Here is a 19,579-nt window from a genome sequence, read left to right as displayed (position 1 = left end):
ATAATATTAATAAATGATGAAGTTCCAAAGGTTTTATTTCTTGCAGAAACTTTTAATGAGCCAGGGTACACTTAAAAAGGTCTGAGATCAACGGACAAGTGCCCGTTCGGGTCCCTGCTGTTCTAATAATAGCGGTAATGTCGACTCTCCGGTAATTTATGGTTGAAGATATTATATAAAGTATCTTTCCAGAAAACGTAATTTATTTTCTATATTATTAAAAGTAAATTACATTTCTTTGAAAGTATATTAAAAGCGGTCTTTATTACATAATTTCTCGGGAAATTAAAAGACTGGCTGTGTAGTTTTGCAGGCCAACTTTTAATCGAAGGTACCTAATTATATTTCCTAAACTGAGATCATACCCACATTAAATACTTATATATGCACATTAATTAAATGAAATAAAAAATATACCATTTAATATTAGGATTTGAAATAGATAAGAAGAGTCCGCTAATCCGATTACATGAAGGCTTAGGCAATAGACTTGCCAGACAAGAATTATAAAAGCGGGGAAATATTAATAGGTCCTGTAGACTCTACATTGTCTTGAAATCTCTTATTAGTTACATTTTCTAGCTTCCCTTTTATCTGGGGGCACGGTAGTGCCCCCGCCAAGACGAGCCAAGCGAAAGCGAAGCGCACGGGCACTACCTACCTTTTCTCGAAGCGCTTCGACGTTTTTTTGAACCCTCATAACTTGCGTTTGGATTATGCTAGATCAACAAAATTTTCGGGATATATTGTCAATAGCGGACTTATTGAACATATTAAGTTTTAATTACATTAGCTTTTATACTTCAGATTTTATCTATATCTAAAAAACGCTAATTTCGTCACTGACTCACTGATGATCATCAAAATTCTTAAGGTATTTCCTAATGTCCTAGAAAGCTGAAATTTTGTATGTAAGCTAGTATTAGCACACAAACAAGAAAAAAATTATAAAACTTGTAACTTTCATCCCCCAACCCCTTAAACTAGGGGATAGGAGTTTGTATGAGACCTGTAATTTTAAATTAAATTTTGATGACGCTAGAGGTCTAATCTAATAATCTAAAACTTGGTTCCTCTAGATATTTATATGTATAGGTACTCCTTGTTAAAAAAAAAATTAAAAATTTAATCGACATATATTGAGACATATACTTCAGATCAGATCATATAAATATGAATGAATAGAAGTGTTGCGAACGTCTCCTGCCTCTTACGTCCACACAGTAGCTAAAAATAAAAAAAATTGTCCTTGACAAGAGAGTGGGCTATAAAAAAAGGCGTCTCTGATGTGCAAGAAATACACCCCAAAAAAAGAAGAAAAAAATAAAAAAAAAATTGTTACAAACAACTTACAAAAAGAAATGAAATCCCACCAAAAACATTTTCATGTAAAATGTTGCCAAGACGAGCCCATATGACTCGCACTGTCAAAAAGTTATCAGATGTCATGTAGAGCCAAGCTTCTAACACTACACGCCCTAACTCTACAAGGCCTAACTTCACAAACTCTACACCTTAGTCAAAATATGTGGCTTGGCCGTTCGTTACTACAAGAACTATTGTATAACACAAAAGTAATGAACAGTGAATTAATTTTTCACCTTACGCCGATGTGAATGTAGCGAAATGGCCAAGCCACATATTTTGACTAAGGTGTAGAGTTTGTGAAGTTAGGCCTTGTAGAGTTAGGGCGTGTAGTGTTAGAAGCTTGGCTCTACATGAGATCTGATAACTTTTTGACAGTGCGAGTCATATGGGCTCGTCTTGGCAACATTTTACATGAAAATGTTTTTGGTGGGATCTTATTTTGTCAAGTTGTGTTAGTTAGTAACATTTAATATGAGAAATAAAGAATAAAAATGATAAAAATCACAAAATAATGATAAGAACTACTTGTAACGAGGGTCACTTCATTCGTTGTTTCGGCGTTGGCAGTTTCTTTTGTAAAAAAGTAGTAAGTGATCCTCTCAAATATTCCAATTTAATTAACTAAATTATTGTAGCATTTATACACAAATTGATTTCATATCTTTGTACCAAAAATACCTCCTTGAACGTTTATTGAATCCCGCGATCAATTCAGGTTTAACATTAAAATCCATTTCCGATTTATCTGAGCCAGCAGCCATTCCACTTATTCCATCGTATGCTTGATTTAAATAAGCTTTACTTAACCCTAGAAAGATAGTCTGCGTCAAAATGACTCCTGCGTTTTCGAAATATAGCTGTATCTTTTTAAATGTCGCGAATCCATAACTGTGCTTATAGGACATTTCATAAGTCACTGAGAGCTAACCTATTGTATAGGTGTCAATAAAGTTAGTGTAACCGATTTTGAAATATAACGACTACGTGAGTCAAAATTACGCATGATTATCTTTACCGTGACTTTTAAGATTTTGACTTCTATGGTAGTTTGAATATTTTTTGGCTTATTATTACTGTATATTGTGACTTATGTTAAAAATTTATTTTTATACATATTGAAGAAAATATAGAAAACATTTGGGAATAGAAAATTGGAAGAATATTGTATACTAGCCGCTCTTATGCAAAGCGATGAGGGTCCCTGTAAAGAAATCGATAGTGAAGTAGGAGGACTACGAAATTGAAGATAGAATGAATTGAAGTAAAGTGACACAGAAGAAGCTTTTCCCGGTGAGGTACAAAGCAAAAATGATATATTACATTCAAGAAAAAGGCGGAGTAGATGCATTAGACCGAATGTTCAATAGTAGCTAGACAATGAGATGGCCAATGGCTTTATTTTATAGAATCAATAAAATTGCCTGCATATTGCATATTAAATTTATAGCCACAATGTTAACAACAAAGCACAAAAACATCTGAGTCAAAAAAACATGAAATATAGAAGCATGGAACTGTCTTTTTTGTTTATGCGTGGGTGTTTAGAATCACCAGCTTTGATAAGATATTTGCGTGATAATATCTCCAATTTGTTACCAAATGAAGTATCTGGTACATCGTAAGAAAGTACTGAGGAGGCCTTCGAAAAAAAACGTAGTTACTATACTTTTTGTCCTTCTGAAATATGACGAAAGGCAAATTCCTCCTGCAAAAAATGTAACATAGTTATATGTCGTGAGCATACGATGATATGTGCTAAACTTGTTTTTCACTATTTTTTTATATAACTATATGTACAAAATATATATAACATATAAAAAAGTCTGATAATTGTGGTCAAAAATAAGTTTTTATTAGAAATAATACGAGTTACAAGAATTGTAGATTTAAAGCAGACGTATAATGTTTTCGTTTTTTTATATGTATAAAAATAATTAAAAATAAATTATTTGTAATATTAATTATTCTAATATAACTGTAAATATATAATAACTTACAATTTATAGAAAAAAAAACAATACACCTCGACTTAGAGCTAACTAAGAAACATGCGTAAATTTGACGCATGACTATCTTTCCCGTACTACTCAATATGATTATCTTTCTAGGGTTAAAGTGGAATTTCGTTATCATTTCATATTGTACATTTCTTACAATTAATAAAAACGAGTGTAAACTGTATTTATCAACTTTAATTTCAACAACATCCAATGCATCCCCTACTTTACATGTTTGATTTGGAAGCATCATGTCAGTACATCTCAAATTTGAAACAACGCGTACAAAGAAAATCCTCTCTTTTATAAAGAATAGTATTTCTTTTATATATCTGTAGATTGAAAATATCTCTTGAAGACAATATCGCACACGCGTCGCTATATCACACACAATCAGTGTTTAGATCAAATTTCAAATTATACCGATATAAGAATTCCTTTAGAAAAGATAATCTCATTGCTGGATATAGAGTTAACCTCTAGAGACGCTGCTTTAATAGAGAAAACGTTCCATTCTATTCTGCTGCAATTCTTGAAGTTATATCCAAGATTTATCTTCATTTTTCATGAAATTTTCCAGTGTTTGTTTGTAATAACGCGTTTCAAATATTGATTTTACATTGGAGATATTCCCGACGGTGAAGATTTCTCAATTTTTTTAATTTGACTTTATACTGTTTATATTTATAAGACTTGAATCTCGACCTGTTTAAATGTAATAATCATCTTTATTATATGCTTTAATTTTATTAAAGTTCATCATTCAAGCACAAATCCTTTAGAAAATTACAAAGTAACACGAATCAGAAAATTCCAAACCCCACGATGAGCCAAATAAACAGGCATTTTATTATCAATCTACATTAATGTTATTTGCCCAAATTTGACTCGAATATTAGGGTCCTCTTCACAAGGATAATGTGAATATTTTGGTGAGATATTTTCCTTTTTTGTTAAGAGCCATTCTGTCACGTTCCTACTGTCCGCTGGAACTCTTCATCACGACTAATCCTATTGTACTTTTAGTACCTAATAAAATAATATACGAATTATATGACGCCTAGTAAACATTTATTGCCCTTTCGTGTTTGCATATAAAATCCTACAGCCTCATTTATTACATTAGCGTGTAGATTGTAGGTATAGGTTAATGTTTTAAATTGCAGAATTTAATAATTATTCGTGGTAAAGCTAGGGATTTAATAATATTGTGATTGTTTCCTTCAGTTACTAACTAGTTATTAAGAACTTTTAAATTCATTTAATTACATGATTAGCATCCTGTTTTGTAGTCATCATCATGTTAATATTTTGAAAAGTAATATAAAGGTAAAATGGATCTAGTACAATTATAATTGTGAAAACATTATATTTTAGATTACACAAACTTTTAACTTACCATACTACCATGCTCTTCAAGTAATGACTACGTTGGTTTGACATCGGTTCCTGTGACTATATGTAAATATTCCCCTTATCTCAAATCGTTCCTACCGAAAACAGTATCAAATGAATCAAAGAGACCGAAGGAATCATTATACACTCAGCATTCAACCATTTCCGCGCCACGGAATCGATTTGATTCCGCGACTGCTGGCATATAAATTAAATCCCGTCAAGCGAACACGATACGGCCTAAATAAAAAGTGTCGTGTCGCACAAACAGTACTATTGATTTATTGTTGTTATCTGTTGCTTGATATGTGAAACAAGTGAAGCCTTGACAACAATCCGTTTGAATCAGGATTCAGTCTATTCCTTGTGAAATAGAGTATGAGAGGTCATACGGTATTTTTGATATGATAAAATGTACCTAATTCGGTAAACAGCAGACTCCGGCTCGTCTTTCTATTGTATTTATATGAAGTAAAGTGCACACAAGTATAAAAATTTGAATTAAAATATCAAAGCTAAAGCTTGTATTCGTTAAAATTAAAGGCATTTTGGAAGCTCTTAATAAATTTGATTAAGCTAGTAGATATAGTTTTATATTATGCACATACATAGGGAAATATGCACATTCAAGAGCTGCAGTTCCCCTTGACCCCATTCAGAAGTGATTTTCAATATGGAAATCGTAATCGTTGAACTTTAATGAGAATGTAATTAACCGTTTTATGTATGAATGATCTCATTATGAAAGTTATTATGGTTGGGGTTCAAACCACCATTTTATTGCCATATTGTATCTAAAATGCAATATGGCAATTGGCAATGCATATTCAGTTCACAAAAGATTCAATCATATATATAATTATTCATAAGTCATAACTATAGTTTAATAGAACGCTATTTAAAAATGTTAAAACATCAAAATATTTAGTTTTATTTTTTCATTTACACCAATTACTTAATCTAAACCCTAAAACAAAAATACTTGCCTATAAATTACATTCCAGTCTGTCAATCCCGAACACTGGAATCTCGCAAATCGTATCGATCTCCACAATCCTGTGATGAGAGTTGACAAGAAGCATCCATCGCAGACAACCAATTAATGATACAAGATAAACCATTCGACTCTGCTTCCTGCAACTTTGTGATATAAAAGGAGATGTAATTTATGTTTTTGATTCTGCGAAATGTTATAAAGAATGTTATTTGAGCAAATATGACATGTTCAGTCTTTGATAGTATCTGGAAAAGGTGTGAGACAAAAATGAATACCTATCACGACGAAATACAACTTATTGGAAGAAAAATTATTCTTCTGCTCAAAATTGCACTTTATTTGTAGTATTTTCTATGGATTTGTCTAAATTCGGACTGCACTTCTGCATCTCTAAAATCAAATATTAGCTGGACAATGGACATACTGAATAACATTAAAAAACTGACCAATTCCTTGACGTCAATTTTAAACGTCTAAAACTAACATGGCCATATTTCTGCGAACATTTAATTTCACTAGAGGAAATTAAAACAAATTCTATTTTTACCATTTTATAATACAAATTTTAACAAGTTGTTTCTTACATTACATATAGGTACAATGCACAAATCACTAGGCTAAGGATTTGTGATAGCCTTTATAAATTATTTGTTTAGACCTAACATTTTATGTCTTCCTTGAATTCAACTATCACATACCGTAGCTTCTTGGAAGTTCAGTTATACCTTTGCTCCAATGATGTACGTTTGTTACACTCAAGAGTTCCGAGATGAAAATAAAATTGATCTAGGAAATTCAATCAGAATATAAATTATGTTCCTATACGGAGAAGTATGTCTCAATTAAATTTAATAAAAATAAGGAGAAATAGAGATCGAATATTATATTTTAAATGCAAGAGATGCACTGAATTCCAACCTCTAATCTTTTGGGCATTGTTTAGTATACTATAAGAAGACATTAATTATGAATGACGAAATGGTATCATATTTTATTATACAGCAGTATGAGTTCTGCTCGTGTGGTATCCCAATAAATTGTAGGTATCTTTCTTGTACGTTATTTCACACCAGAAGCTATGTATATCATATTTAAACATGTACATTCATTCTCTGAGTTTTGTGTATCTTATTTAACACAGTTAACATCCTAAGCTGAATGAATTCAGAGAGATTAACACGTTCCAATTGATAGGTATGTAAGTTTTTATTATATAGTTTTATAGTGTTTTATAATTCTAGATGCAATTTGATACCCACCTACGCTTTAAGAACTAAATTAAAGCTTCACAGAAGCCTGCTATCGATATTCTGTAGTAATTAGAAACCAGTAATTAACCCAAACTATTGATTGTTATCCATATAATTTAAATTCTAAGTTTTCTTGGAAACGTTGCTTGAACGAGTTCGTGGAAAGCATAAAATATAATTAAACTAATTATTGATTTAAGATATACCATTGAAATCAACAGTCTCAAAATTTATAAGGAAATGATTTGGCCTTTGATGTATGTCTGTGTATATTATTAAAATTTACATTAATATCGTAATGTAGGTATATAATATATATAGGTACCTCGTGAATTCTTACACGTGTGGATCTACAGAACACCTTTAAGATTTATTTCAATTGCACTGCAAAATAATATAATTACTTCATTGCAAAATTTACTAATAACTTAGGTATCTACATTAAAAAGCTATAACAACTAACAACTGTGCTTATCCAGATCTAGTTAAGCACAGTTAAAAATTGAAAATGCGTTAAGAAGATCGTTTCCAGCAATCTTCATTTATATTTTCTTCGACGTCTGTAACAAATGATCGGAAATAAATGACTTCCGATTCTTGCGACACGAAATCCAAGATTCATTATTTTTATATGTGCGACTTGACACAGATCGAAGTAAAAGTTAATGATGGTAATTGAATCGATACTAATTACTCTGATTTATTTATTTATAATCCTTATTATAGGTAATATATTATGTATATAAATTTATATCAAATCAAATTCAACAAGGTTATATATGCCTGGTATCTAATAGTTACTTAAAACTTTGCAATAATCCAACACGGTAGCCTTGTATGAGTAGGAGAAATCATATGTCCTTAAACCTATGATTTTTAGACATGCCGGTGCCGCCGCGGTATATTCACCCAGACTATGTAGTTACGATGCAGTCGATTTTGAAAGCTCGTTTACTATGGAACCCCTTTTATCGGCCCCCATTGCCCACTTTATATATTTACAGCGATTATTTTTATTCCCTTGCAGTATACCATAAAGTGTAACTCATCGCGCTTAAACAATAAAATTGATTTCATGAAATCCATACTTACTCGTCTAGACAGTTTGAAACGCATTTACACGAGTATAAAGCACGTGTAGAATTAAAAGGAAGATTTCTTTTACATTTTTGTACATTAATAAAACATCTCGTGGCTTTTCTGAATATATTCCTCCTTTGAATATATCATATTAGGTATAGTCGTTCGCTACACAACTGCATAAATATTTACATATTTACTTTGTGAGATCGTCCCTAGAGTCCCCTTCTTAACACAAATTCGAATGAAAATTTCGAATTTGTGTTAAGAAATTGAAATGATATCTTAATATATATATATATAAATCTCGTGTCACAATGTTTGTCCTCAATGGACTCCTAAACCGATTATAATAAAATTCGCACACCATGTGCAGTTCGATCCAAGTACTGAGACTGGATAGTTTAAATATGTAGGTATCACGGGCGAAGCCGGGGCGGACCGCTAGTAAATTTATAAAGCATTTGAATGCAAAAAATATCAATTTCAATTGAAATGGTCTTAATTTATTTTGTGTAGGTAATGTTTTAATTTTTACTGGGTGACTGAATGTTCATTCAGTGATAATAAAGTGTGCATCTCTTTTTTTTAATAAGTGCGCTTAAAAAATCTCGCTGAATTATCAAATCGATCTGAGCTCGAGTTTCGCTAAGTTTTCAATTTTTTCATAAATTTTTTTTAATATAGTTGATTTCCAGTTATTACATTTCAATTAAAAAAAAAGGTATTTTTTTGGTGATAAAATTTTCCAACTTTTATTATCAAAATTTTCCGTGAATTATTTATGCTTTAATAATATGGAATCGCATAAAGTTTTCAACTTTTCACAGGAATTAAATAAAATAATAAGAACAATTTTACCACCCACTTTGTTTAATTCTACTTTCCCAGAAATATAATATCTGATGTTCTGCGAAAAAAGGGAACAGTTTAACAAGGAATGTAAAAATAAAATCAGCTCTTTGTTCATATTATATTTATTTATTTTATAATACATTTGTGACGCGAAATGTTGTGCTTGACACAAAGGAACTTCAAATAATTACATCTTTTACCGATTATTTTCATACAAATAATAATATGATACAGTTCAACATATTATCATAATATAAATTAAATCTTCCATATATTCTATATTATTATAAAACATCTACTATCTACTACATAAATTCTTATCATACTATAATACGAATTCCATTGCATTTTTCATCTACGGTGTTATTTTTAAATATATCTACAAGAGTGTAAACACATATAAAACACAAATGCTTACTGGCCTTTTTAAATTAAAAATAAATATTTACATAAATTAATAACAACTCGTATAGATTCAATAAATAATTTCGAGTATTTAGGACTTGAGCTCATTGACTAGAAAAGCACTTTTAAGCTTATAGACATATAGATTTCAATATTTATACAACATTTAGAAATTCAATACGTTACAAAGGTAAGGGAATATAAAAGGTCAGTAAAAATACTACGGGGTCTAGTAAATACAATAGTATTTCCTAAATCTTATATTACACATCTCACTACGACTTTCTGATCCACCGTTTTCGCGGTTTCCTTACCAATAAATATATTATCTGGTATATATTCGTCAGCATAACCTAATTACTAATTAAAATTCGGAGTAGGTTGGTCACCCACAACTAAACTAACTCTGGATTTAACCTAATATTGACTAGAGTAGGTGCTTTGCACTACGGTATATTAAAACTTTATTTTATTCAACATCAATATAATATATTAACACAAACAATATTTAGACCGTTACCACATTACTTATCTATCTTTGGTTTTATGTTTTTAACGTCATTCGTATTATTAATTGTGCTGTTAAATCGATTAACAACATCTCGTACTTTTCCTTTATTAATGACTAGTTCTTTATCATAAGTGGGGGTTATTATTTCTTTGGCGTTACCATTGCACAGTTTGTTAGTAGATAATGTATTGAAAGTAGCGCTTTGAGATAGTTTTATTTCTCTAACAGCGCTGTCTATATTATTGATGAGATCTTTAGCTACAAACGTGGCTATTTCATGTTTAATACGATCTCTTTCATTGGATATTTCTGCTAAGGTCATAATATTAGTATCTTTGGTTCCATTTCGTTTGGGACTGTCGCTGTGTGTGAGGGAATGTGAAGCTGGACTATCTGGACCTTGAAATGTTATACTAGGGTTTACATTAATGTTTTCGTTACAAGTTTCTTGGTATTGTGCCTCGTTTTGCCCTTTTTCGCCGAGCAGCCAATATGTCGTCATTTTGCCTTTACCCTGTGATGTGGAAATAAAATTAAAATTTTAAACTAGCCCATTGTTGAAAGAGCAATTCACCATATTTTTATACATCGATCAATTTGTAATCAAGTTTATATCATTAAATATTAATCGGCATTGCTTCTAGCTATTTTCAAACTTCTTCTGATAATAAGGACAAAATTCAATCATCCGTAAATAGCGCAAATTGTTTCTTGGAAATCTAATTTTATACACTGTAAGAAAGGTCAACGAGTTATGAATTTGATTTACGTTAATTATAAATATGAATATTACCTTCATAGTAATTTCTCCTCGACAAGCAAGATCGAAACAGTCATACAAATCGAGTACTTCTTTAGTTTTGGGGCTAACATGTATTTTCAATGCTTCGCCATGAGATTCCATTCTAGACGCAGTGTTTACTGTATCTCCGAAGAGACAATATCTGGGCATCTTTAGGCCGACAACACCAGCCACGCAAGGTCCTAGAAAGGATTAAATCATTGTCTCAATCAACTCAAAACTAATATTTTAAATACAAATAATTGTTATGAATGGGATGTAGTAATATGTAGTTAACTTCAAAATAATATAAAGAGTTAGACCAAAAAATTTAGTAGGTACCTATTCGTTATCTTTTAATTGAAAAGCGATCCCATCTTGCAATAAAATAATTAATAATTATTATTCTTTGCTTTTATCTTCAGGATAGAAAACAACGCAGGTTCAGCCAGTATCACCATTGACTAATTAAATATATTTTTTTAAAGAAATACATCATTTTAAATGCTAGTGCCTGCTGATCCCCTACTAATATTATTACCTGCATACACTGCCTCTCCATATAATACCTACCTGTAATACACACAATGTAAAGAGCGGCATCTCTGCAACAATTTTACCTGTGTACATGCCTCCCCAATATTACCTGTGTACATGCCTCCCCAAAAACATTACCTGTGTACATGCCTCCCCAATATTACCTGTGTGCATGCCTCCCCAAAAACATTACCTGTGTACATGCCTCCCCAATATTACCTGTGTGCATGCCTCCCCAAAAACATTACCTGTGTACATGCCTCCCCAATATTACCTGTGTACATGCCTCCCCAAAAACATTACCTGTGTACATGCCTCCCCAATATTACCTGTGTACATGCCTCCCCAAAAACATTACCTGTGTACATGCCTCCCCAATATTACCTGTGTGCATGCCTCCCCAAAAACATTACCTGTGTACATGCCTCCCCAATATTACCTGTGTACATGCCTCCCCAAAAACATTACCTGTGTACATGCCTCCCCAATATTACCTGTATGCATGCCGATCCTCAACAACAGTCTTTCCCCGGGTCGGTGAGGCACGGTTTTAAGTCGCACCGCATTGAGCAAAGCGAGCGACATGCGCGCGATTTCTGCGGCGTGTCTGTTGCCGTTACGCATGGGAAGCCCTGATACTACCATGTATGCGTCGCCTATTGTTTCCACCTAATAAAAAGTGTTTTATGAACAAAGATATTGTTTTTAAATTCTAAATAATCTTTTGTTCGCTGTACTAAGAACGTACAAGAGTATTTGTGAAAGCGGGAGATTTTTGGTAACTAGATACACAAGGCAATACAATAATGTGATCATATTATTATGTATGATCGGATGGAACAAATTAATTATGTATTATATAACTTTGACCCGTCTGTTCAAAATGAAATACCACGTACTACACCTACGCAAAAGGTTCTTGGAAAATAAATTCATTAATTCATTTTGCAAAAATACGTATATATGTCTATAGATAGAAAAACCATTAATGACAATGTTGTTAAAGGATTGGAATTTGGAACCCTCGTGTACGTAATAAGGCGGTTGCGATGAGCGAGATTGGTTTTTCAAATAAGATCCAATCCCTTACAAAAACTGGATTTCAACATTCGAGAGAATTTCAGTAAAATGTTTTCGAATATTTAAAATTGGTTGTATTTAGACCATTCTCTTTAACCACGCAGGGTCATGGTCTAACATCAAAAACTGATAGAATTGTGTTACTACCACTGCTAGCTACACAATTCTACTGCAGATACTATTAAAATTAACAGTTAAGATAATGTCAAAAGTTGTAAAGATAGGTAAAATATGTACAAATATAACTTTAATGGACATAATTATAATAACATTTTAATGCCATAAATATGAATCAATAAAATTGTAAATGACTATCAATAATTTATTTTCACAGAAAACTAAAATTCAGAGTGCATAATTCCTTACCTTATAAACATCGAAATTCTCGATGATCGAGTCGAAGCTAGTGTACAGATCGTTCAGTAGGTCAACGACCTCGAGTGGGGTAGATTCGGCTGACAGTTGCGTGAAACCAATTATATCGCTGAAGTAGATCGTCACTTGGTCGTACGTTTCTGCCATCACTGGCTGGCCCATTATTAGTTGTGATGCTACGGATCTGACAAAGATTATGCTCGATTTTAGACTCGTCAAAGTATTCTTCGTTTTGTGCAATAGATACATTATTAAATTATTTTTCTGTGACGCTACGGATCTAGTGGCAAAGAATATGTACGATTTTAGACCCGCCAAAGTCTTCATCACCTTTTATACCAATACATTGTTGAACTATTCATCTATTTACTTATGACTTCAATATGAATGCCACAGTGGCAAATAATGCAGATGATAAAAAATACTTGACTATACGTAACCATCATTGAACAAACAAATTTGCTGCTTATAAAAGCTCTATCGCAATGTAACAAACATTTGCAAGTTACGAAAATAACAATTACTTACATAAAACTTTAAGAATATCTATACAGTACAAGATGATGTATTAATATTTAGACAAATGTGAAATGTACCTATCCCATACTCCCGTAAAGTGTCCCTTAAGAGTACGCAATAGACCGTATATTTCACATCCGCTGTCGTATTATTCCAATTTTATTGCCCTCTACGTCAACATGGGCTCAAATCTAAAACCTCCAGATTATTACGCTCAACTTATAACAACGTATGTACTATATATATCATATTATATACCACAATTTGTTACAATACCGCTAAAATAGACCGGGGAGTTTATTAGAACCTTTTTAGGAAAGGAGTTTTTCTTGGGATAAATGGCGTTATTCCAAGAAGATTTATGGTCTTCAAAACGTTTCCTACATTTTTATCTTTACCTGATCGTAAAACTATATATTGCCTCATGAAATAATATTCTGTGCGAAGATAGTATTACTTATATTATACATTTGATTTGATTAGATTTAATTTGTTGCACTTAACTATTATTTGTATATAGGTTTTTATTTAATCATTTGAAGTTTAAATTGGATGATGACAGATAAGATTTATGTTTTAAACAAATCGCAATTCAAAACAGCTTAAATTCTGTATAAACATTTCGTGTTTCCTTGTAGAAATGTGGAAATAAATCCATAGTATGGAACCTTCCATTACTATGGATACTCGGTATCAAATAGGACCGGTGGGAGATATAACATCGTAACGTTATAAATTACTTTTATAATACTCCAGATGTAGTTTCCAAACAATAGATATTTATTGAGAAAACTCGTATTATATATACATTATTATCTACACGTGTATAATCCAAGGTATTTTTATATAGACCAAACTTTTCTAGTTCTCTTTTCCCTTGGGAAACTCCAATAAACGAATCATAGAGCTCATGAAATTTATGACTCCTAGTGGAATGTTTCCAGAAATACTGAAATAGAAGTACCTACTTTTTCTTACGATTTTTTATACCTTATTTTGTATCTATCCTCGTAATAGTTAAATAAAATAAAAATATAATTTTAATGCAAAAACTGCAAGGAGTCATTTACAAGTAGCAGGAACTTTGTCTTCACAAGTTCTATTTATTTTAAAAGTAATAATTGTGTTATTTTATTTACTCTTTACATCTCTCAATTGAGGTTCGTTCAAACTGTATATTTTAATTGCCATGTTTCACAGGAATACTAATTAATTAGCTAAATGTAAGAAAAGTAGAAGCAGTGTTTACAATTTTACCATACCATACCATTTTGTACTTATATTGAATAGTTTTCTTGTATTTAACTATACAGTCACCAAACCTAATTAAGCTTCTTAAAACGTAATGCACATTTAATCACTGGTAAGCTAGATTAACCGAAGTTTCCAAAAGAGCCTTAAGTAGCTACAGACCCTTATTTTTCTCGACGTAATTAGCCTTCTTGACTCAATGGTCCTAATTAAGGAGGAAAACCAAAAAGCTTCATATGTAAATTAAATGAATGTTGAAGAAGTATATTTAACTGCAGTGGTTTCAAATTTAGGAAACAATACCTATACTGAATACAGTATTAAAAATATATTAAAAAGAAGACTTTTTATTTCTACAAAACACGTTGGTATATGTTGTTTTATGCACCTTAATTATGTACATATAAAGAAGATACTGACTTTATAATACTCCTACTGAGATGCAAGTCTAAAATAGTAGATATCAAAATATCTTATATTACTAAGGGCCGATTTTTCAATGCTTGGATAAAACTTTTCCGTCCAATAAGTTAAACTACCATTTTAAAAACGTATTCTAACTGTCCGTATTTGACAGTTTACGTGACATTTTAATATTATCGTGTAATACTTTATTGGACGGATAAGTTTTATCCAAGCATTGAAAAATCGGCCCTTATAGTATAAAAGTACTTACTTTGGTAGTAACTGATAGAGCAATTCCTCGCATTTCCTCTTTTCCTCCAAATAATCGGATGTCCTTTCTTCCACGAGAGCTTCTAGATTGTTCGCGTATTGTTCCACTTGAGTTAATAGCATGTCCAGGCGAGTCGATGTTTCGCAGTCCCTGTTAATACTAGTAGTTTTAAAGTATATAGGTTTTCATAATAATCTTTTGAAATATTATAAAATTTATATATCACATTACATAATGTATTATAGAATTTATAACTAATTTTGTCTCTTAGGATAATGTCTATTCTTGGATTTAATAAACCTATTTGTGAATAAGAACCTTCAGTTGCTGTTCTTCTAAATTATTGGTTGGTGGTTGAAATTTAAACTACTGATAGCGTGTGCTTAATAATTTTCTCCAAGATTTTCACACTTCAAAGAGAACTAAAGTGCATTAAAATTACCACATTGGTTTTCAACGAAACAACCCAAACACAATCATAATCTTAATAACATAAGAAATAATGAAATACTCACTTATTGATCCTATGAATATTTTCCTTGAGCGCAGAGAAGTCAGGTCGGTCATCATCAGGCAATGTCCAAGGTGGTTCTCCAGTTAACGATTGTCGAGGTGATACTGATAATGGTGATGTACCACGATTGCGCATCTCTGCATTACCTAATAATGATATTTAATTTGTTCGTATAAAAGTGGTTTAGAAACTAAACATTACAATTATTATTGTCCTTCCTATACAAGGGGCTTACAACAAGGACAATTACAATTGAATTACAACGAGGTAGTTAACTAAGTATACAAGTTCGATACGAATATGTATATTTATACCTACTTTTTTATATTTATAGCTATACTAGCGGTCCGCCCCGGCTTCGCCCGTGGTACATATTTACGTTTTCTCTACATAAAAACCATCCTCGTACTTCAAGGAATATAATAAAAAAAGAATTATCGAAATCGGTTCAGCCGTTCTCGAGTTATGCGCTTACCAACACATTTTGCGATTCATTTTTATATATAAGAAGACTAGCGGTCCGCCCCGGCTTCGCCCGTGGTACATATTTACGTTTTCTCTACATAAAAACCATCCTCGTACTTCAAGGAATATAATAAAAAAAGAATTATCGAAATCGGTTCAGTCGTTCTCGAGTTATGCGCTTACCAACACATTTTGCGATTCATTTTTATATATAAGAAGAAGACTAGCGGTCCGCCCCGGCTTCGCCCGTGGTTTACGTTTTCTCTACATAAAAACCATCCTCGTACTTCAAGGAATATAATAAAAAAAGAATTATCGAAATCGGTTCAGCCGTTCTCGAGTTATGCGCTTACCAACACATTTTGCGATTCATTTTTATATATAAGATTTGTAAGAGTATTTATGAAACTATTGTTATGTATATTATCGTGAAAAATTTATATTTTGTCAAGCTCTTTCTGTCAATAAACATTTCACAAATTGTTCGTAATTCCGTTACAATAACAGACTTTTATTATTGTATTGTATTGTATTGCATTAGCCTGTTGTGTTCCAATGCTGAGCAAAGGCCTCCCCAAAGCTCTTTTATTATACTTAATATTAAACAATTTCAATGTAAATGTGAAATACGAATTGTGATGGAGATATCCTAAATATTGAAATAGTATTTCCAGCAATATAACGTTTTGCTTCATAAATGAGCAATGGTGATGAGTTTATAAGTTGCAAACGACAGTTGAAATTGTTGGTCTTTGCTCAAAGCCTCAAACTTTGACTGTGGTTTGACCCTAGACATAACAGTTTATTATTAACGTGGGTATGAACTCTTGATCCGCAATTGCTCGTAAAAACTTTAACATAGTTACAATATTATATCAATGTAATAATCTATGTTTTCGCAAATAGTTTGGTTGTAACTTTTACATTATGTTAAGCTATGGTAAAACATATATTATAAATCCATTGAGATATACGTAGTAATATTATCTCAATGTATAAATCTTTATAAATCTACATGTTTATCCAATTTCACCTAATTATGTTCCGAAACTTTTTAACTACAGGAAAGCGCCATACACACCAAACATTTTAAAATAAACTTTCAATTTCTATAGATAACGTTATAATATTGCACCAATATTACTTACACCAATTGTTATTTAAAACAATACCTCAAGCTATCAATACAAGGCTCAATATCAAACATATTTTATATTCGAAATATACAGAGCAAACATATTCGCATCGGTAAATATAAGTGCATGCAGGCATTCCAACCGTTCAGTAATGTATACGTATTGCATTTCAGTCACATGTCTTGAAAAATACACGCTCGAAAGAGGTGGAAATGGTAAAAATTTCTCCGTTTGAATATAAATTGCACTAGCTCTGCAATTGGAATTGTAAAATAGGGCTTTTTTCAGTAAGAACTCAGGTTAACGATGTAGGATCAAGTTGGGTTATGGGTATGCGTTTTGTTCTTTAGGTAAAACATGTTTAATTTATGCCATTTTGTGTTAATTTAATTTATTATATTCTGTATTCGATAAGCATTTTAAAAGGCTATGATATAGAATTTGATTATCCATCAAGATTAAAATATGACAAAATAATGTATTATATTATATGTATACTTACTTAAAACAAAAATGAAAAACGGAATTAATGAGAAAATCGAAATTATTCACATTCATGAACAATTTAAATTCTCTACAAGCACGAAAACCTAATAAGCACGAAATCCTAACAAATACCATTAAAAACTTACGCTTGAACTTATCTTCCAATATGGCGGCACAATAATCGCAAGCCAATGTGCAATGTGGCCTCCGGGACTCCAGAAGCGGGCTGACTGCGCGGCGAGGACTCGGCGAGTCGTTCCCGCCGGGCGGCACCAGAGACATCTTCCCGCTAAAACAACGTTTTTTTTTTAATTCTTTATGGCCAGTGTGCAAGTGCAAGTTTCTTTATAAAAAAAATCTGATAGTTTATTTTTAAATTATATTCTATTTTGTAAATTAATATGTCTATTTTATTTTATATCAGATTATTATAATTTATAAATTGAACAAAAATTTGATAAAACTTTCATCTTTTTTTCTATCCATTTTTTTTTTCAGTGCAACTGGCAATTCCTTGCCTATGAATGTTCGATTATTTGAAATTTGAATTCAGTACATAACAGATAATGATTATAGGTAATTGGAGAGTGCATATTTTCTTAATTTTTTTACTTAAGTAATTCATAGTTCTAATTAGGTAAGTATTTTATTTTTATTTACTCTGTGGCTGATTCAGGCTGTTACGAATATAATATTACCGAATTATCTTCTTATTTCAACCTACATTCAAGATCATCCGAACCCGTAACAAAATAGGAAAAATGACATAAAACAAAGCATCCAAACACGTAGAGAAACAGCGCTGAATTCAGATGTTTCCCAACAAGTGTTTACGAAGATTTACGGCCAACCCTCGCCACGCCTGTACTTTATTACGTGTGTAATACAATGGCCAGAAAGGGGCTTTTATCACGTATTGTACCAATAGGTATACAACGCGGGTTTAGAACAAACATCAAGGTAATCTTTTCAAGTCAGAGCTGATTGTTGTTACGAATTCCAAACTTTACTTTGTTTGCAGGTACGCAAGATATTATCATAGTAGGTATGTATAACATATTATTGCGTGCTACCGTTTGATTCAGGAAGACTCGGTCGTGGTTAGGTAAAGAGAAAGACCACAGGACCAGCTGCAGCTTATCTTGGTCTAGGAAGCACAAAGAGGCCACGAATTCTTGAATGCAGGTAGTTATTAATATTTTAATTTTTCAATACGTAACTTTTTATAGTTAAAATTTTTAACGAACACACACAATTCAGGTGAACCTGAAGATGTTGTACCTTTTTTTTATAGTGGAGAATGCATTTAGGCATACCCAGGGCACTCGGGGGAAGAGCCCTGGGTTATATCTAAGGTTATATCGGACTCACCCTGCTGAGTGCAGGGTCCAGGGTGTTGGGCCGTGGGTATCTTTGGAAGATTTCCCCACTATAAAAAAAAAAAAAAAAAAAAAGGGTCCAGGGTGTTCCGCCGCGCCGTGCCGCTTTATTGACGGGGCCGCGGGTATTCGGTAGAACCGCGTCCGCAGAAAGATGATGTACCTAACGGGGCGGGTAGTAGTTTTTATGTACAAAAGTGGAACAAGTGAATCGTTTATTTCTTTTAAAATTTTGAACTATTTATTGCAGTTTCAACAAGAGGTTATAATACAAATTATAAATTACTTTAATTTTATCAAATCTAATCAGGTTGTGAACTCAATCGAAGACGATATGATCAGCAATCGACCAGCGTAATTATAATACGAAATCTCCATTGGTCCGCCTATTGAAAAATGTATTAAGTAGGTAAGCTGGGTTTGATGTAAATTCTGCATTATCTTATCTCGACTCTGCATTTATTTATGTATTCATAAGCTTATATTGAGCTTCTCTTACAGGCTATCGCCTTAACTATTGTC

At 32.1% G+C, this 19,579-nt stretch overlaps 1 protein-coding gene across 1 annotated transcript in view; it reads right to left on the bottom strand.

The window, feature by feature from the left end:
• Nucleotides 1–9,212: 9,212 nt before the first annotated feature.
• LOC149899593 (atrial natriuretic peptide receptor 2-like) overlaps nt 9,213–19,579 on the bottom strand; it is a 74,856-nt gene continuing 64,489 nt past the window's right edge. Inside the window, exons 2-8 of the mRNA XM_090113952.1 lie at nt 17,825–17,967; nt 15,593–15,737; nt 15,078–15,227; nt 12,623–12,815; nt 11,671–11,845; nt 10,652–10,842; nt 9,213–10,372 (exon numbers count right to left, since the gene is read on the bottom strand). Of these exons, the coding sequence (XP_089970078.1) occupies nt 9,872–10,372; nt 10,652–10,842; nt 11,671–11,845; nt 12,623–12,815; nt 15,078–15,227; nt 15,593–15,737; nt 17,825–17,960 (1,491 nt within the window). The 5' untranslated portion in view covers nt 17,961–17,967 and the 3' untranslated portion in view covers nt 9,213–9,871. The remainder of the gene's footprint in view (nt 10,373–10,651; nt 10,843–11,670; nt 11,846–12,622; nt 12,816–15,077; nt 15,228–15,592; nt 15,738–17,824; nt 17,968–19,579) is intronic.

This window comes from Colias eurytheme, chromosome 20, assembly GCF_061535395.1.
Source record: "Colias eurytheme isolate Ceu_HAF_F1 chromosome 20, ilColEury1 Martin Lab GWU primary, whole genome shotgun sequence".
NCBI classification, from domain to species: domain Eukaryota; kingdom Metazoa; phylum Arthropoda; class Insecta; order Lepidoptera; family Pieridae; genus Colias; species Colias eurytheme.
The sequence above is the reverse complement of the archived record's forward strand: the minus strand, read 5'-3'. Positions and strand labels throughout refer to the sequence as shown.